Source organism: Zootoca vivipara, chromosome 5 (assembly GCF_963506605.1).
Source record: "Zootoca vivipara chromosome 5, rZooViv1.1, whole genome shotgun sequence".
Taxonomy (NCBI): domain Eukaryota; kingdom Metazoa; phylum Chordata; class Lepidosauria; order Squamata; family Lacertidae; genus Zootoca; species Zootoca vivipara.
In genome coordinates this window covers 41,739,590-41,760,482 of record NC_083280.1, presented here as the reverse complement: position 1 = coordinate 41,760,482, position 20,893 = coordinate 41,739,590, and the positions used below count along the sequence as shown (strand labels likewise).

Genomic DNA, 20,893 nt, shown 5'->3' with positions numbered 1-20,893 from the left:
CAGCTGGCTCCAAAGTCCATAACAAGGAAGGACAGAACAACAAATAACGGCCTTGGGCAAGATGAAAACTGTCTTTGCGAATATGTAAAATAAACCAACCTACCCTTATCTGCATTTTATGCCTGCATTTATGATTGCCTGTAGCTATTTGTGTGTCTACATTAAAATCATATCAGTATTTTCTTTTTTGATTAACAGGACTCTGCTAGTGAATTGGCATATTTTTCTGAAAGTGATTATGATTGATGACTGATTATACAATAAGAATCAAGTATTTAGGGTGTGGAAGTAATGATCTTAGTTCATGCTTATCAAAGAGCCCCGATGGCTTACTTTTTATGTGCAAGGCAGCTTAATCATAGAACTGTAGAATTGTAGGGGAGACTGAGACTGTGCAAATAGAAACTGAGGAAGAAGAGCAAACAAGTCTCTCATTTATTGAAGATATTTACTTAAGACCTTTTGCAGGTGCCGTAAGACGTATTGGTGGGGTGGTCATGCAAGCAGCACATTGGCTATCTTTGCCTAAGTTCATGGAAATGTGGGCCCAGGTGTCTAACGGTGGGTAAAATAACACACAAGAGAAGCAAAACTTTGTTATAAAGAAGCAAAAACCCAAAGTTTATTGAATATACACAAACAGTAGAGATGTTAGCACTCGGTAGAACATACATTCATAAGCAGCAGGTCAAAACATGTAACAAAGGTTCTGCACAAAAAGTCTCTTAACAGTAGCCCTGGCCAATGAGAGCTCTGTGATGCAATGCCTAAGTGAGGTGAGCAAGAATGTTTCCCCTTCAAATCTCGCCTCCATCACAACCTTGGTAGAAGGCCTTAAGCAAATTTCTCTCTCTTCCTCAGCCCCTTCCTCCATCTACAGTATGGGGATTATCCTGGTCAACCGTGCAGGACTGTTGTAATGGTTACTGAGATAATATGTGTGTGAAGCACTCTGGACACTCTAAAGCACTATGCAAATACTGTTGTACCAATATTATTAAGGTCCATGATAACTTGTCAGAATCAGTTCACTCCTCATATACCGTAGTGTTTGCATATTGCATGGTGAAATATACTCGGAGTCGAGAGTGAATTTCATGCTCTTTATTCAGCTCATAGTCATCAAGGAGGAGAAGAGAAGACGAATGGCTCTTTTCCCAAAACCATCTGCTTATATACATTATTTACACAATGGGCCTTGCGTGATTGGCTACTTCAGGGCTACACCTGTGGGCCAATTATATTGTGGATTGACTTCTGCCTGCAGCCTGATTGGCTGCTCCTACAGGCCAATCAGGTAGCAGATTCACTTCTGCCAGCCGCCTGATTGGCTGCTCCAGCAGGCCAATCAGGTTGCGGATTCACTTCCACCTGGAGTTGGATTGGGTAGCTCCCGCTGATTCTGAATCCTATTGTTCTAGGATTCAGCTCAGTACATAACACATGGTTAAATACTGAATCCTTCAGAGAGAGATAAGACGTTTTATTCCTGAAATGATTCTAAGTTTACAGTGTTCCCTACAACAATGAGACAACATTATGACAAACTAGATAAATGTAGATAAAGTAGATAAAAGTCCTGGGTGGTTTTTTTTGTTGGGGGGGGGGGATATGCTAACATGTTACATATTATTTTTCTTTACTAGATTAGTCCTCATACACCCAAATGCCACTGTAGCTTAAACTATTACCAGAAGGAAATTCTACATATATGTAAAATGTCTGTTGAAAGTGGAATGTGGAAATGGAAATGGAGGGCTTAGGTGTTATAATGAGTTAGAACATGTGAAACATTTAAAAATCTAAACGTAGTCTTTGGCAGATGTGACTGTCTCGGACTGTTTGATGTAAATACGTGCATCCTTGCCGTGCTGGGTAGCAGCATACTTGTAGTCTCTGTAATTAAAAAGAGGTGTCAATGTGCTGCTGCTCTCTCATTCATTCTCTCTATTTTTGAGAAATTTAACTGAGTCAGGCATTACTCAGAGGAAATATAAATGCAATGTCAAACACTTTTTAAATCCATAGAGGTCAATTAGAAAATAAGGTGCAGACTTCCCTATGCTGCATAGATGCAAACAGGTCCTAAACAAATGGTTTCTCTCTGATCTAGCACCTGCAGCACACGGAGCCATTCTCATTCTCTCTCTCTCTCTCTCTCTCTCTCTCTCTCTCTCTCTCTCTCTCTCTCTCTCTCTCTCTCTCTTAAAAGAGAGTATAGTAGTGGTTTGAGTATATTAATTTGACTGGGGAGGTATGTGTTCAAATTTCTGCTTAACCACTGATCTCACTGGGTAACCTTGGGCCTGTCATTATCTCTCAGTCTAATTATAACTGCTATACATGCTATCCTTAGTTCATACAAAAAAGTGTTAGGGCAAGGGTGGCCAATGTGGTGCCCTCCAAATGTTTTGGACTACAGCTCCCATCATCCCTGTTGGTTGTGCTAGCTGCGACTGATGGGAGTTGTACCGGTAGTCCAAAATGTATTCGGGGTTAGGGTATACATATGAGAAGTAAATAAATAAAAACAGCTCCACCAGTCTGTTCTGGAGGGTAACTTGATCCTTTCTCCTCAACTTATTGGTAGAATGTTAAGCTTTTTTTGAACATTTTTAGCATGCATTTTTTGGCTCTGGGTATACATTTTTAAGTAAACACCTACGGTTCTTAAAGTGTAAACCAAATATCCATAATGTGACAAACAGGTGTTTGAAAACGGTGGCTCATACAGGTACATTGATCAGAGAATCAAGAGGGGCTGCATCATCTCTTTGTGGCAAATCCAGCAGTGTTGCTGTGTACACACAGCTGTTTCATACAATAAACTGATCATTGAACTCTTCTCAAATAAAACATTAGAATTAATCAGCTAGTAGAGGTTATAATTCAATCGTATTCATGTTTGCTCAGATGAAAGTCCCATCTTTTTCGGTATTATTTCATGCATTTCATTGCATATATTATACTGTATATTTTCAAAATGTTTAGAAAGCAATATAAACCCTTGGGGTTTGTTACCAGATGAAACAGACTGCTCAGTAAAACCTTTAACAATTTCATTGATACTTTTTACTCTTGTAATAGCAATTGGTCAACTACCTGTGTTTTTCTTTGCATGCTGAACATGTCAGGAAGCCCCCGCCAAGCATAGAAAGGAGGGAACCAGCCCAGCCTAAGTACAGTGCATATCCTAGCTCAAATCTGGAAAAAAAAGATTTCGTAGAAGCATCATTACAATCAAATAGATACATTTTGCCATATTTTTCTAATGTTATTTCTGTAGAAGGCAGGAGAAATGGATTTTGTCTCAAACAGATGATCTGCAAACACTGAGGTGGGTCAAAGCAGGTAATCCTTTACCACCACCCCTAAACCTATCTTCTATTATGGTTGTCAGAGACATTAATTCCTCTGTCCTTTGGTCACATTTCAGCATGACCAACAGACTGAAATCAGGAACTAGGCCAATTCAGAAAGCAGCAGAATGTTACTGAATGCAAAAATGCATTCAAAGTATCCTTATGAATCTCATCATTTTTTTGTTAAGAAAGGTGCAATGCAAAAAATATTAAAGCCAAATGTTAGTTTCATGTGAGTTTTGACAATGCCTAAAGCCATTTACATATTGCAGTTAGTGAACTGAGATTTTTTTAAAAACAACAACATGCAAGTCTGTAAACTTACTTGGTTCCACCATATAATGAATCAAAAAACTGAGCTGTGATCCTTTCTGCATACCAAGAAATAGCAACCATTGATGAGAGACCTAGGGAAACAATACAGATCCGTTTTAATGGAGGGAACTAACTAATTCCACAGCCTTGCCTTACAGAAATAACATGTACATAAATATAATAAAGCCATCAGCTGATTAATGAAATCCTACTCGGTCTCATGAGTTTCAGCTGAATACTCAATTCAGTTGAGTTGGTTAATTTGCTCAGGGCTGCTGGATGGATGTGTTTCTGCCTCATTACATTGTGATTGAATAAGATGGCAATTGAGTGCCTCCTTTCCTATTATTCTACTGCTTCTCAAACTTTTTTCTCTGGGCCACATATAAAAATGAGATTTTTTTTTTATATGATAAGAAATACATTGGAAAACAAAAATAAACAACAATTAGCAGTGCTTGATTTATAACACAGAACACAACTAATTTATGATATGATCATGGGGCATCCAGAAAGCATAAAACAATGCAGCTGCGTAAGAACATGAATCATTCCTAAAATATAATTATAAACACATCTTCTCCAGCACTCTAACAGCGATTCTGAATCACTAGTAGGATTGTCCTCAATCTCTCTCATTTTGAAGATAGCAATTCATATTCTTCAAATAAAAAAACCATTATTTTGATACTATACTATATTGAAATGTTTAAATGTTTATTTGATTGTCCTTGAATCCTCCTGCCACACCAGCATGGTGCACAACATCCTTGGAGAACCATTAGCTTTATTGTTTTGGTGCAGGGTCTACTGATAACTCACCTGCTAAAATGAAGATCATTCCCCCCAGCATGGCAATTCTTGATTTTGTATTTTCACTATTGGATCCAAGTTGAGTGCACTTCAAACCAAGCAATGTCAGCAGAGTCCCACACATACCCAAGATGAGCGAAGTGATCATCAGGGCACGACATGCTTGAATATAAGCTGCAGAGGAAAGGAATATTCGCCAAGAAAGGTATCAGTTTCGGCAAAGGACATGTCAAATAGCAATACTTGCCCACTGATCCAAATGTGTGGCTGCTGGGAGCAACGATGGGCAGATGGTACATATATCTATATATCTGGTTTCATAGAAGGCAGTATCAGGAAGCCCATAGAGGTAGGTGTGAGATTAACCAGCCCAAACTATGATTACACCCTAGAGGAAATCTCTCAAGCCCTTAGACTGTCAGAAACATCTTACATTACCCACATGTATGTGAATCTGTCTTTTGGTCTGACTTCTCCTCTGAGAGTTGCCCAAATGCCCCTTCCTTTTAAGAAAAACATTGAGGATATCACTGTTCCTCCCTTCTTTAGGGAGTCCTCCATGCCTTTGAGATATTAGAAGCCATTACACCAATCGTCATACTCATCTCATACCTGTTTGTATGCTTAGCAACCAACATAACAAAGGAAAGGAGCAAAGATTGATGGTGGACAGATCTGGAAACAAATGGTCAAGACTGAATGCAAGCACACAGAGATGAGCAACAACCAGCAAACTTCTCCACCATCTGGTGGTCATTTTGCCAGTTTAATGTTTGAAGCTACTCTCTCCATCCAATATTGGGTTTGCAAAGTCGTTTCTATTTATATTTAATCTGCATTTTAATTGAATTGTTTCTTTTATGCTTGCTTTGATATTCTTGTTGTTAGCCACCCTGAGTCCAGTCTTGACTGGGAAGGGCGGGGTATAAATAAAATTATTATTATTATTATTATTATTATTATTATTATTATTATTATTATTATTATATCTTGACTCTGCGTAGCTCAGCAGCACTGACACCCCAATTACCTGAATGTTCATTCATTCATTCATTCATTTAAATTTATATACCAATTGATTGTAAAAAACCTCAAAGCAGGTTACTAAACAAATACAACACTAAAATTATAAGTAAAAACAATTAAAACATTCAGGCTGGGAGCTGATGGATAAAAAAATGAAAGCATATTTATGATGTAGTTAGTGAGAAATTCCCTAGAATACTATCCACTGGTAAGTATTGATTCATAAAGTAACTTATTAAGCCACTGTACCAATGAATAGCAGCTGCAGCACATGATAAAAGAATCAAGTGACAAGAACAGGTGACAAATAAATGTAAGCCACATGTTTTCTGTAACTATTATGCAACTGAATTCTACGCTATCATCTAGCATTATCATACTCTTTAATGAGCTTCTGGTGGTAATGTAAACATCTATGTAGTTTGCAGGTTTCAAGCAACAAAGTATATACCTAATCTGCCATGGCACTGCAGGTGAGGGTTTCCTGGGGACACCATCAGGAGGTCCATTCCACACAATGTAGGAATTGGGTCTTTAGTGTTGTGGCCCCTATCCTGTGGAATCCCCTCCCCTCGAATGTTAAATAGGCATCATCTTTTGGTGCCTACTGAAGGCTTTCCTCTTTCAACAAGTCGAGGCCTTTGAATCTCTAGTAGAATTGCTTTAAGTATGTTTTAAGGATGTTTTGATTGTTTTGTCACTTGTTTGCAACCCTGGGCTGCTTTGAGTGGAAGAGTGGGATATAAATTTAACAGTAAAAATAACAGGATAAATAGTCTATTTATGTATGGTATGCATAGCTGCCAAGTCTCCCGTATTCCCTGGGAAACCCCCGTTTTTCCAGCTGTCCCCAGCTGAAAAAACAGATTTTTTTTTTTGTTTTCCCCCGGTTTATTCTGGCACGGCGGTCATTTTGGAACTGGGCGGAGCATGCTCAGAAGCGACTTATGATGCTGCTTTGCCCAGTTCCAAAATGGCTGCAGCGCGACTTCTGGTGCGGTGGCCATTTTGGAACAGGGCAGAGCAGCATCAAAAGTCGCTTCTGAGCATGCTCTGCCCAGTTCCAAAATGCCGGCAGCGCTACTTCCGGTCTGCTACTTCCGGTCCTGTCCCTTATTTCTCAGGCTGGAACTTGGCAGGTATGATGGTATGAATCGGCCAAAGTTAGGAATTTTACATAAGAAGTTGTCTTTTCTCTTTATTTTAGTGTGGGAAATGGTCATACTCAATGTCTAGGATTCTGAAATAGTTAGGGATCCTTTTCCCTCTCAAGATCAAGGTATACATGCTGTGAGATACTGTATGCTGACTGCTTAAATTTAACTTTGCTGTTGGAAAACAACATCCATATACTCTGTAACTTTTGTTTCAAGTAACCAACCAATCGTTCTTTATTTCTCATTTGTGAATTTCTTCTGAGCATAAAAACAAGGGTAGGAACACATAGTCTTAACGTACAAATGTTTAAAGATCTTAAACTTTTTGGGAGTGTGTGTGGGATATATGTGGGAGATGGGCATGCATGGGGGTTCAGATATACACACCCTAACGCTACTGCTGGTCTTTGTAGATATTTGTAGACATTGAACCAGAATTTATATACCACTTGATTCTAATAGTGTCCTCTTTTGACCTCCATTTTTCTGGTGAGGCAGTACCTCTTTTTCGGTCATTCCTAAGCAGCCACCCTACCTCCTGCCTTGCTTTTGGCAGCAAATCCAGAGGCAGTCCAAGGTATAATTGCCACCACAAAGTTTATTATGAAACAGGGGCAAAGCATAATGCTCGATGATCAGATATTTTCTTTTTAAGAATACATTTCTAGTTCTGGCAGATACTTTCACTGGTTTAATAAGGACAGAGACTGTGGACTTGCTTGTTTTGGAATCCTTTTAGTTAAAAGGCTATTTTTAAAGTCTCAATCTAGCTCTTCCCCTCCAGACTCAATTCACAAAGCACTTGTGTGCAGTCAGAGCACAAAAAAGGAAGGAAGCAGTATTGTCCCTCTAATGGTCAGCAAAATAAAGGCATTTTAAAAGAAAGAAAGAAAGAAACCTGGAACCTCCTTTAGAAAGCAGGGGAGTTTTGAGTAAAATATATATTTAATGGCACACCATCAAAGCAAAGCTAGTTTCTTCTAAAAATTAGAACCCAGACGCAGAGAGTAGAAGCAGAAAGAAACAAGGTCAAAGACCGTTCAGTTCAAATAACTGCACAATAATTGCCGCAAGAAGCATGACTAGGCTGCCCCTGTGCATACATGGATCTATGTGAGTACTTTGTATAAAGGGTAAGGAAAAGAAACACAGGTGGTTCTGCAGTCTAAACCGCTGAGCCTCTGGGCTTGCTGATCGTAAAGTCAGCAGTTCAAATCCACATGACAGGGTGAGCTCCTGTTGCTTTGTCCCAGCTCCTGCCAACCTAGCAGTTCGAAAGCATACCAGTGTGAGTAGATAAGTAGGTACTGCTGCAGTGGGAAGGTAAACAGTGTTTCTGTGTGCTATGGCTTCTGTCATGGTGTTCCGTTGCACCAGAAGCGGTTTAGTCATCCTGGCCACATGACCTGGAAAGCTGCCTGCGAAAAAATGCTGACTCCCTTGGCCTGAAAGCAGAGATAAGTGTTGCACCCCATTTTGTAGTCAAATTTGACTGGACTTAACAGTCCAGGGATCCTTTATCTTTTTTAACCTTTACTTTGTATCTTTAAGGGGGGAGAGGGACCCCTCATTGGCCCATGACTCGAGGCACACTATTTTTGCTGAGCAACCCCACCAGCCTACTTTCTTACTGCAACTTTTGTGCCATAACCAATACGGTCCCAGGGGGTTCAGCACCTTTGGGTGGAGCGTGGGAACTGCAGTGGGGAGCGGGGATTGGTAGAAAACAGGTACCCTGAGCATGCACAGTGCAAAGCCACCACTGGATACAACCAAACAAAACTTCACAGTTTTGGTGGTTGGTTGCCTGGACATCATACTTATTTCCCACAAGCATCCAAAGAAGTGGCTATTTAAATGCCCAAATTCAGTTAGACCTGCAGGGGGCTACCATAGGGACCAATGTGCCTACTGGTACCCTCTATGGTGTGCATGAAAGGGCTCAGTAAATATTCCCTTAAAAATCCACAATGCACAAGGAACTGTTTGCTCTTCCTGCTCAGTTCCTGTTTGCAGTGGCTCACCCTCCCCTACACTGAACACATCCCCATAAACATGTTCACATTTCATTGGATGCCTGGATCAGATATCCTCTCTCCTTTCTGTTCTGAAGAGAGAAGAGCTGCAAAGAGCTTCTCTCTGAGAGCAAGCATGGCAATGGCTGATATAGATGCCCGTCTCTCCATTAATGCAGGGGAAATGCCAACATCATTTTGTAGCCCTGCCTCTTATCACTTTTAGACATGATGGTCATTTTATCTTACACCACTCCCCACAGCAACCATTTTGTGATTGGCACCAACAGCTCTTTCTCAACAATCCTAATAATAATAATGATACTAATAATAATTTATTATTTGTACCCCGTCCATCTGGCTGGGTTTCCCCAGCCACTCTGGGCGGCTTCCAACAGAGATTAAAACATCAAACATTAAAAACTTCCCTAACAGGGCTGCCTTCAGATGTGTTCTAAACGTCAAGTAGTTGCCAACTGACTCAATGTTTGGTGACCCGACACATGGCAGGGGGGGGGAGGAATCCAACATGCTACATCCTGGTCACACTGCTAAAACCACTAGTTGACATGCTTGTGTGGTTGGGTTAGCTCTGGGTGGGCTTGCTTGCCACACTCCTTACGTAATGTAGGGTGCCACATGATCTGTTGCTATGCTGGTGCAAGAAGAAGAAGAAGAAGAAGAAGAAGAAGAAGAAGAAGAAGAAGAAGAAGAAGAAGAAGAAGAAGAAGAAGAAGAAGAAGAGTAGTTTGGATTTGATATCCCGCTTTATCACTACCTGAAGGAGTCTCAAAGCGGCTAACATTCTCCTTTCCCTTCCTCCCCCACAACAAACACTCTGTGAGGTGAGTGGGGCTGAGAGACTTCAAAGAAGTGTGACTAGCCCAAGGTCACCCAGCAGCTGCATGTGAAGGAGCGGAGACGCGAACCCGGTTCCCCAGATTATGAGTCTACCGCTCTTGCAAAGCAAATGGTCTCCCATACTATCACAACTATATATATCAGTAAGAACAGGCTGCTACTATGTTCAGTACAGAGGTTTGATTGCCCCTCTTATCAGATAGCTGAGTAATTTACTTCAAATATAATAAGCAAGGCAGCAAATGTGTCAGCAGCTACTTGCGTGTGAAGTGTCAACTACGTAATCTCCAAAGCTAGGTAGCCCTCCATTCCTTAATGAAGTGCAAACACTACAAGTTTCTAAAAATATATAAGTAGATACACGAGGAAGGTCAGTGACAAAGCACCTATTTTTCACAGAGATGGTAACATCCAGTTTCTGGCATCTCCAGGTAGGGCTGGGAGAGAACTCAGCCTGAAACCCTGGAGAGCATCCATAGCAATGTGTGCCAGTCTGAACTTTTCCTATGATTTATTGCTGTAGATCAGAGGTTCCCAAACTTATTTGGCCTACCACCCCCTTTTCAGGAAAAAAATACTCAGCGCCCCCTGGGAATTTACTTTCTTTAAGCAAATAAACAGAAAGGTGCAATGACAAACTTGTGTTTTTATGTATCTACATTTATGCCTACAACTTCTTGAAAAATAAGTTAACAAGCAGCTGAACCCCATGCATGCTCAATCGAAGTAATACAGTAGTCCAATCCGCCCCACAGCCTTCCCAAATGGGCAGACAAGCTGCGATCCACTTCGGGCCTGGGTGAAGCCAAAAAGGCTTCACCCAAGCCTAGGAAAACCCTTTGCCTCCAGCACGACCACCGGATCCAGGGGAGGCATTGTCACTATACCACAATGCTGCCCAACCTGGCGGTAAGCACCGTTACACGAGTGAAAAATGGATGAATGGTTTTTCAATTTTTTCTTTTCTTCTCTTCTTTATTTATGCTTCCACCGCCCCCTTATTTTTTATCTCATGCCCCTCAATTGACCCAGGGCTACTACCACCCCCCTGGATCGTTCCAGCGCCCCAAATCATTTCCCAAACACTGCTGTAGATCATAGCAGCAGTGAAGTTGGCACAACTTGATATGATGACCTATTTTAACCCTGAAACTTGTTCTTATCTTAAATGAACCCTGAAAGGCATGAGTAAATATCCTGACCTATTAATATATAAAGATCAGAAAACTAATCCTGTGTTACGAGCAAAGTTTAATTATCACCTCCTATAGGAAAGAATGGAGTTTTGTACAGACAATGGAATCGTCTTCCAAAAGCTGAGTCACAATTCAGAAAACATATAATACAACCAACTACAGTGGTGCCTCGCTAGACAAAATTAATTCGTTCCACGGGTCTTTTCTTATAGCGAAAAATTAGTCTAGCGAATCCCATAGGAATGCACTGAATTTTTTTTGACTTTTTTTGCCCATTGGAACGCATTGAATTTTAATGCATTCCTATGGGAAACCGCGATTCGCTAGACGAATTTTTCGTAAAACGCATTCGTCTAGTGAGGCAAGCTCCGCTCAAAAAATCCTTTCGTTAAGCAGAAATTTCATTAAGCAGGGCATTCGTTAAGCGAGGCACCACTGTAGTTAGTCATTTCTCACTAAGGTCATGACATCTCAACCACAAACTGGGCTAATAAACAGGAACTTGTAGGAAATCAGCAATAAAGCAAAGGAATAAAGATTTATCCCTCCTCCAGAAGGTAACACTAGCTCAGATATGTCAACCCATCCTTTTAGGGTCACATGAATTTCAGCACTGACGCCTTTGCCTCTTTGGTTTCATGCATTTGTCTATTTTATATGCATTACTTGAGGCATCCAAGCCAAAAGTTGCTTAACACCCCTATTGATGTGGATTTGTTGAAATATTTATAGCACCTACAAAGTTATTCAGTTTTGTTTATGAGAATATAAGAACACATACCACCTGGCTGCAGGATACTGCTTCATGAGCTATAAAAATTATTCTAAAAACAAAGGTTACACAAGCAGTGTTTGATATAATGAACTACAAATATTTTAATCGTTTTATTTACAATAAAGTCTGTTTTGGCAAGTATCAGTGAGATGGCTGAGCTTGCATTTCTCCAACCAAGCAGGTCGATGCAAGGTTTCATGGCTGCCTCATGTAGTCTCAGATCACTATTGATAGACAGAGTAAAGATATTATTTCTTATTTTGACGCAGCAAACCTCAAATCACTATTAATAATTAGCTCATCTTGTGACAGATCTGGCAATGGACAGCTTGACACAAGGTGCCATTTGTGCCTGCCCATCAGGAGTGAAGTACAGCAGTCTTTCAGACAACTTCCTGTATGAGCATCATGTAGCCAGCCGTCACCAGATCTACTGGCAGTTGCCAAAAAGCGATTCCCCAGTGTTAAAATGTTAACTCTCAAGCCTTTCTGACATTCAGCTGCAATACAGCAACTTGGCACCAAAATAAGAGAGTTATAAGATATATTCATTATACCAGTGAAAGATTTAAAGCAATCAATTATTTTGGGTTTACTGATACAGCCTGTATACCACTTGCACAGGATTCATGACCTACTTGCAAGTCGTGACCCACAGGTTGAGAAACACTGGACAAGAAGGTCAGAAACTGTAAAAAATGAGGGCAGAGTCATAACTCTGGCATGCTCTGCTCAAACAATCTATAAAACACTGTTATGAGTTTGGCTGTCCTTATTACTGTGACTGGGTCCCCATCACTATGGTTTTGCCTGACAAACTGAAATATTGCTTGGACCTAACAAAAGGACAGCGGTGTTCCTTGATGACTGGGGATACTATTGACCTGGAATGTCTCTCCCAGCCTTCAGCTAGTGGGAAGAACAGAGAAATAGACTGGAGCAAGTAAGCATTTGCAAAGAAGGGCCAATTTCAGATGGTACACAAAACAAATGTGTGCAGGTAGGAAATTATGGTATCTTGGTTGCAGGTTCCACTCTCAACCACATCACACGCATTTGTTTATGAGGTTATAATGTCTCTAAGGGGCTGTATAAAGTGAGAGATTTTAGCCAGAGGTAGCTGAACTAGAAGTAGCCCAGAAGGGTGTGAAGATCCATGCTGTTCATTTGAGGAATCTGATGCAGGCTCGGCAGTTGTTCTACTTGCTGTAAGAAACTACCATATCAGACGCCCCCATGTATAAGACGCCCCCTATTTTTGGGGACTCCAAATTGAGAAAACACCCCCTTAGCACTACCCATGTATAAGACGAGCCCCAATTTCAAACCTAATTTCTTAGTTTTTTTTTTTAAAAAAAACCTAGTCTTACACACGGAAAAATACAGTATTTGTTTCTAACATGCTTTGCTTATACATTGTAAACCTCCAGTTCTCTCTTATCCAAAGGGAATTAATCCCTGTAGCATTGCCTCTGCAGAATACTCATGGAAGCCAGAAGTACATTATTTGAAAATGCAGAAAAGCAAGCCTATATATTTTCAGGTCAATGCAGATTTTGTTGAGTGTATGCAAAGCAAAATGCAAATTTTCAAATGTAATTTTAATAAAGCCTGATCATAACCCAACACTTCAGTGGTGACAAATCCCCCTATATAACAGGCACACCACTGTGTACAGTTATTTTTAATAGCTTATTTAAAGCTCAGTTGCTTCTCTACAATACATTGTCCCATTGCCAATGCCAACAATACCTTCCCTATACAGATGAATAGCCTGCCACCACAAACCTTTAGCTGTTTTTAATAAGAGCCAAAAAATGTTATTTTGTTTAAAGCTCTGTGAAGACTATGTTTTACCTTCAGTAAGGGAATGCTAATTTCCTGCGCTGACACACACACACTTTACTCTCAATGTGTTCTGATGCATCATCTTTCAGGGCAGGTGGAGAATCTTGTCCTCCAAATATCGACCTGCCAAGAAACTTCAAAAATCCTTCACTTTTGAAGCTCAAACAAACAGTCTGTTGTTATGACCTGACAAGCTCTTTGAGGGAAATGCCTCATTGATGTTATTTTCAGTCAAAATTCACTATATATACTTTTCATGCACCCACCCAATGAATTATTTCACATGATAAAGATGTGGACATGTACATCAAATAAAGACATACCAGGAAGTGCCAAAAGTGTATCAAACGCTCTGCAGTTGGAGATTCCAATACTATCTTCCGCACAGCTGTGCCACAGGTTTTCATACAGGCTTGAGCTTGTAATCACACTCCCATGTACAGTGGAGACTTTCCAGTAACTGTTTTTTAAAGTTGCTCCAATCACTACCCAGCCACCCAAGGTGAGTACAAAACCAGTGAGTTCCAAAACAGCAGACATGGTTGAAACTTCTAACAGATATATTATCTATTTTGTATTAAGATGAAATATAAGAAGTATCTCCCCATTAAAGGCCACTTGCTGTCTTAGCTCCAGTTTCCTCCAAAATGAAGGCACCTTTGATCTTTGTTCCGTCAACTAAATGATAAGATTTGTAGCACATTGCTTTTAATAATTGGAGGCGTGGTTTACGGGGAAAAGTGCTAATTACATTGGATTTGCAAAAGGACAAATGCTATTGATCAGTTTTTTCTGGTAAAATTTACGGCATGGATATTTTTTCACATCTACATAGCTATCTAATGCTTCAAGTAATTGAAACAATCACCCCATAGTGACTTCTGCTAGTTCATGGAGCCCACTTGGCTCCCTGATATACTCCAGAGCTCACGGCATGAAACAAGCTGGGAGACAGTTTGAACATGAGTGGAGGGAAACTCCAAGTCAAATGCCATCAAACACTACCAGCTTCTTTTAGCAAGACTGCAACTCCATCTAAAGCACCACCAGGAACTGGTGAATTCAGAACACTCTGTCTCCGATTCTCCCTATCATCAGTTCTAGCTCCACCACTACCAGTACAGAGCCCCCAAAAGTTCACCCATGAACAAGCATGTTCCTCAACAGAAACGGTTGCCCACAATGTGCTATAAGAATGACTTACTAGGACACTAATCTAAGGTTGTGTACTTACCAATCTGTAGTACAAATAAATAGTTTTTCTCCATACAGAATTGTGCATGCTCATCTGCAATGAGCTTTTAATCTAGAATGATTTTCAATCCCACTGTTCACAAGCATGGGTGTAGTTATCTGGTGCACATTTGAAAACCCTTCCTTTGTTTAGGTTATCACAGAATCATAGAACTGTAGAGTTGGAATGGATCCCGAGGATCAACTAGTCCTACCCCTGCAATGCAGGAATCGAATGGGGATGTATCCACACACACACACCCTTGCCCCAGATGAAGGTGGAAATGGTAATTGCTATCTTGTTATACAGTATGCCCACCCACATCATTGGGCAGGTGTGGATATACCCCTGTTTCTGGGACTGCCTCTATCCATTTTCAAATGAGCACAATAGGGGATAATGCAGGATCAATATGCATTGAAACCTTCTTTTTGGAATATTACTGGCCCATGAAGAAGCACTTTCCAGGAACATTTAATAGACAGTAAGTCTAGATTGTGTTTGGACTACGCAGAACAGGGGTCAGCAACCTTTTTCAGCCGTGGGCTGTTCCACCGTCCCTCAGACCATGTGGTGGGCGGGACTATATTTTGGAAAAAATATATGAACGAATTCCTATGCCCCACAAATAATCCAGAGACAGGGGCATCTTTCCAGAGGCAGGGGCGCATTGAAGGGCGCATTGAGGAGGCACATGGAGCCGCCCGCACGTCCGCCTCGCTCCTTTCCCGACAAGGTGGCAGCGGCGGCGGAGCTGCCTCCTTTGAGGGGCGGCGCCCCCCACCCGCTCAGCCCAGCCCAGCCGCCCAATGCCGCACGCTCCTCAGGGTGCAGATCGCCACGCCTCCGACAAAGCCGCCTTGAAGGCGGGGAAGGGCGCCGGGGATATAGCTGGGCCAGCAGGACGCGCAGCGGCCGTGCCGGAGACTTGGGCACCCAGCGCTCCTCCAGAAAGTAGCCACCCGCCCGGCCGCCACTCCATGCAAGCAGCGCCTCCAGCTCCAGCCACAGACCCTGGCGCGGCGGTGCCATCGCCTTGCTCACTCACCCGCCCGCGTGGAGCACCAAGCGCCGTCTTCCTGGCAGGAAGCAGCCACCCCTCCGCCCCCGAAGGCAGCCCTCTGGCACAAACGCCAGGCCGGCCAGGGGGGGCGGGCTGTGCGCCTTGCTCTTTTCAGGAGGACCCGCCCGGGCTGTGTGCTCCCACCAGTGAGCCATGCAGCGGGTGGGCGAGCGGGTCAGGGCTGCTGGGTGGGCCGTGAAGGCATCCTCTGGCCGCAGAGGCGCAGAGGGTGGGGGGCACCCAAGGGATCCCTGAACCACATAAGTTTAAGACGGCCCTGCACACATTCTACTCATGTAAAAACACGCTGATTCCCGGACTGTCCGTGGGCCGGATTGAGAAGGCGTTTGGGCTGCACCTGGCCCCCGGGCCTTAGGTTGCCTACCCCTGACGTAGAAAAACAAGATCTGAGTGAGCACTGTCTCCAATACTTGTTTGCAGAATGTTTAATTTGCAAGTCTTAATGATTTACTGATAAGGAAATTGATTCCTTGTTAATGCATCTTCGTCAGGGCAAAATAAAAGCCTGACACCACATGATTTCTATGTTTATTTAACACAGCACAAGGATCAGAGCAGGAGACAAAGTCTCAAAGATTAAGGCATAATTAGAAAGTAGTTAAGATATAAATAATGACCTACTCAAATGGTTTATTTATTTATTTTTAATGATCCCTGGATAAACTAAGAGTTAAGATGATATTTAAGTATATAGTGTCAAGTTCCATGGGAAAATAGTGAAAATGAATGTGTCTAGAAGATAAACTATCAGCAACTACACTAATGGTAGCTTTCTTGTGGAAACTCAGCTATTTATACCACATCCAGAAAAATCAAGTACCAACATGCTACACATTTATCAGATTTTGTAGACTTATACAGCAATGAAATACCTGTCAATGAAGTTTAATATATCAGAAGTGATGATAACATGAAAGCACTGCATGATGCATGGGTGGCTAACCTGTGGCCCTCCAGATGTAATTGGACTTCAACTCCCACGAGCACCAGCCAGCATGGCGAATGGTAGGTTATGATGAGAATCAAACAACGTCTGGAGAACCACCCACCTGTCAAAATGGCCCGCAGAGTAAGGACTCAGGATCCAGCTCACCAGCCAAACTCTGTTCCCCACCCAGATTTACATGCATGTGCAACACTAAAGGTATATCTTCATCCATGTCTGAGATTTAACTTCTAGAACAGAGCTTCCCAAATGTTTCCCACCATGGACCACGTGAAAATTGCTGAGCATCTTCACAGACCACTTAATGATCTTTCTGCCTGTTGCAACAATTACAACGTGATGTGTTAGATGTTGTATGATTTTTAATTGTATGCTATTACCTCTTTCATTTTTTTATTTCTTATATATTTTTATATTACAAATTGAATTCTATATAAAAAAAATCAATTATGAATATCAAATACAATGGATGTGCTACCGCCCATCTTTAGCTGCAGATCTTCATACACATGCCATGGACCACATGAAAGAAGCTGGTGGCCCACAGACCATAGTTTGGGAACCTCTGTTCTAGAGAGATTAGGGAGGGAGCTGAACCTGGATAATGACTGCTCTAGTATCTCACACCAAAGATGTTAACAAAATGTTGCCCAACAGGCAAAAACAGAGATCAAATAGTGACAGTGATTACCTGGGACATATACTTTGTAAATGTGCATTTTTAAATACTGTATTGAAAGGGAGCAGCCACTGACCACTGTATGTACATCAGAGCTCCTTCCTTTGCATTGACACTCCTGGAGTGGGACAAATGCATGTAAACTGTACTATCTGTATACAGTACTTCTAAAAATACAAATGTTTTCAATTACAGATTTAGATTATTGTTGACACAGCATTTGATCACAGAATATATATGGGACGTTTGTTTCTATAGGCTTGCATTAAAGTTCTTTCCTACATATCTATAAACACAGTGTCAGATGTTGGCATAAGTAGCCCACAAATTCAGACTAAGAATCCAGCATTTTATGTATGAAAAGTGTTAACTTACTTTCCAAACTGAGCAAGGAAAAGAATTCCTTGCACTGAACTGAGCCCATAGAAGTAGCTACACAGTTCATCCAGAGACCTTCATAAATCCAGTTTGCAGTAATAAGTGTTGCAGCTTTATTAGACGTTTTCCAGTAGTTGGACACAGTGGCAACCAGTAAAAGGATGAGACTCAGAAAAGCCAGAAGCAGTGCAGAGATTTGAAAAGCTGATGATGCCATCCTTCAATGACAAGTGAATTTTCAAAGATTCACTCTCAAATTGTGATGCCAAAATCCTATTTTAAAAGTTGATAAGGGACCATGTAATAGCACACTTGTTATACGAGGAATATTTATGCTGAGAAGAAAACACAACTGTTAGTTTATGTTCTAACACAAAATATTCTTTGCATGGTAGGTTAAAAGTTATTCTCTGATATACTGCATGGATTAATTTTTAATGCATTTACAGTGGATTTATAGTACTGTTTGCAGAACAGCAGTCAATATTTTGAGACATGGCATATAGAGCACTATTTCTGATATGAGAATAAAATGCAGAAAAGATGGGAACTTCAAATACATTTGGGGTGCACATACCATTGCATGTGGAATACTGTAGTAGTTAGAATCAGAACTATTGGGAAACATGGTACATAGGGCAGTATTTCTGGCATAAGAATTCACTGTTATCTATAATAATAACAATAACAATAACAATAATAATAATAATTTCCATTTCAATATTTGCTTCTTTGAAAAAGTAGAGGTGGGTTATGTTTGAGCAGGAAGGGAGAAGTGAGGATTGGGGAAGTAATGCGGCTACATGTTGTTTGCTTCATAAAGAATTATCAGCAAACCATTAATTGCAACTTCCAAATTTATTTTAAAGCCAATTAACTGAATTAACACATTTAATGGATTTAATGAAGTGTACAATGTAGATTCAATGTCCTGTATAATATATGTACTGTACTTACTTTTAGGTAGTTGTGTTCTGGGTTTCCCCTTTTGACGTTTTTCCAGAGACGCATCAGCAGCTTGTGAGGGCCAGTTTTGCCAAACTGAGAGTGAACGTTTTGTAACATTTTAGGACCTTTCCCCTCTGTTATAAAAATCAATGCTTCCAGCCAGTTCATTGACTTCACCATTGCACAAGACGTATAGCAGCTATAGCTGATCCAATGAACTATGTTATTCAAAATGGATCCTGTTCCAGCAGGGGCGAATCAATCCTTTTTTTCACCCAGGTCAAAGACCCAGTTTGCCCCCCCACCATGTGTATATGCACACAGACACACACACAGGCTGGAAACCTCAACGACGCCCATCTGGAGGCTTCACCCGGGGCAAAAAACCCGGCTAGCTACCCTGTAGCTACAGGGTTCTTACAGAACCAGAATAAAATCACCTGTTACCTGTAGTAGTCCTCTAGTGTCTGACCCCGTATTAACTTCCAACGTTCCTTACGTTTAAAGAGAGAAGCCATGTGGTGTTCACTAAACATTAAGGACTACAACTCCCATATTCTCTATCTATTGGCTATGCTGGCTGATGGGAGAGGTAGTATCAGACATTTGGATTGTGCCATATTGGCTGTCCCTGTTTTCCAAAACAAACTCATGATTTTATCTCAGAGAAACGATGCTGTGAAAAATGAGATTTTTCCAATCTGTAAAAACAAAAACACCCAAACAATAAGTATTTTCAAGATAATCCTCCATATAGCAACAACCATAACGCAACTTTTAGATGATTCTGAACACTTTATATACTCTAATCTGACTCAACAAGTTTGTAAAATAGGCCAGGGTGTTAGCTCTATTTTGGGAGTAGCTAAAACTGAAGGCCAAATTAGGCATTAGCTTGACATATTGTTCCAGCTCCATTTTTGCTAAGATTATGGGGAATGTAAAGTAGGAAGGAATGATGGGAGGAAGATGTGCCTTTATTTATTCAGTGATTCTGGGTCCACTGTAAACATCCTGAGGCATGGGCTCACTTAAATGTCTAGATATGGGTAGGATGCTACAAGTGCAGTACTTTTTGGTTCCAAGTCATTCACTTGGAAGCATTAGTAATTCTGACACTTCCCTAAAACCAAGGTTCATTCTCTCCTTTCCTGTACCAATACTGTACTATGTTTATTTTCATTCTCAATGAAGGATATCACAAAAGAGGTCACTGTTGCCACAGAAATGCTGCTAAAGATCAGATTGTATTCCCAACTTTTTTTTCTGCCAAGATTCCTGTATTTATAACCATTATAAAAGGCTCATCTCGCTTTACTGGCTGAGGGAGCCAGCATATAGCTTCCAGGTCATCTGGCCAGCATGACTAAGCTGCTTTTGGCGAACCAGAGCAGCGCACAGAAACACCATTTACCTTGCCCAACGGGCACTCACCCCGTCACGGGGATTCAAACCGCCGACCTTCTGATCAGCAAGCCCTAGGCTCTGACCCACAGCGCCATCCACATCCATTATACAACAGCACAAATCTAGCAGCATGGAGATGTGAAATACTCTGCCAAGAGGTTCAGCAGGCACTTTCTGTCTCAACTTTTAAACGCCTGTTGAAAGCTTTTTTATTTTATCAAGCTTATGTAGGCAATTAAGGGTGCAGTTTTTCCACAATACTTTGCCAATTCCTGACTTTGATTTTCAAAATATGCTTTTGTTGTAAGGTTTTGGGGAAATGAATAGCGGTTTTAAAATATTGGAAAATGGAAAAACTCGTTTCCATTTTCGCCAGTTAAAGCTACTTGACACAGGCCCTGCAAAGAAAAGGAAAAAAAGATGGTAAACGTCCCCAACTGAAGAGCAGCAGGCTAACGGCGATCATTGATTTCCGTCAGCATCTTTTCCTACTTCTGCTGTTTACTGCTGCTGCCCACACAATCCATGCCTGCGCTTTCCTTTTCCCATGAGAACATATGAGAGGACGCTGCTGCCCCGAGGAAGAACAGGCCCTCTGGCAAGGAAGAGGCACAGCCTCGGTGCCCAGTCCAGCCTGAGCCCCTTTGATAAAATGGGGACGTAATCCGGCCAACACCAATTGCTTCAAAATGGCGACATAAGACCCCCGCCATATGTTTCTCTCAATAGGACGCCGCAATAATTTTTTGCCGGAAGACCGTCACAACTGAACGGCACTGTAGGCCGCGCCGCCCTTTTCCCGGAGAGGTAGGCAAGGTAACGGTATTTTTGCTTCGGCGCTTGGCTATG

The 20,893-nt window shown here is 41.4% G+C and overlaps 1 protein-coding gene across 4 annotated transcripts; it reads right to left on the bottom strand.

Moving 5' to 3' along the window:
* Positions 1-1,600: 1,600 nt before the first annotated feature.
* Positions 1,601-20,862, bottom strand: LOC118093828 (claudin-15). Of its 4 annotated transcripts, none has more exons than XM_035133569.2 (6): positions 18,647-20,862; positions 17,687-18,024; positions 4,500-4,664; positions 3,688-3,769; positions 3,103-3,204; positions 1,601-1,896 (listed from the first exon to the last, which is right to left on the bottom strand). In XM_035133569.2, exons 2-6 carry the CDS (start codon positions 17,904-17,906, stop codon positions 1,803-1,805), a joined length of 663 nt encoding a protein of 220 aa, XP_034989460.2. In that variant the 5' UTR covers positions 17,907-18,024; positions 18,647-20,862; the 3' UTR covers positions 1,601-1,802. The 4 variants fall into 4 exon arrangements, with proteins under 4 accessions (XP_034989460.2, XP_034989463.2, XP_034989461.2 ...); XM_035133572.2 differs by having other exon boundaries at positions 17,687-17,962; XM_035133570.2 differs by lacking the exon at positions 18,647-20,862 and having other exon boundaries at positions 17,687-18,598.
* Between the last annotated feature and the right edge of the window lie 31 nt (positions 20,863-20,893).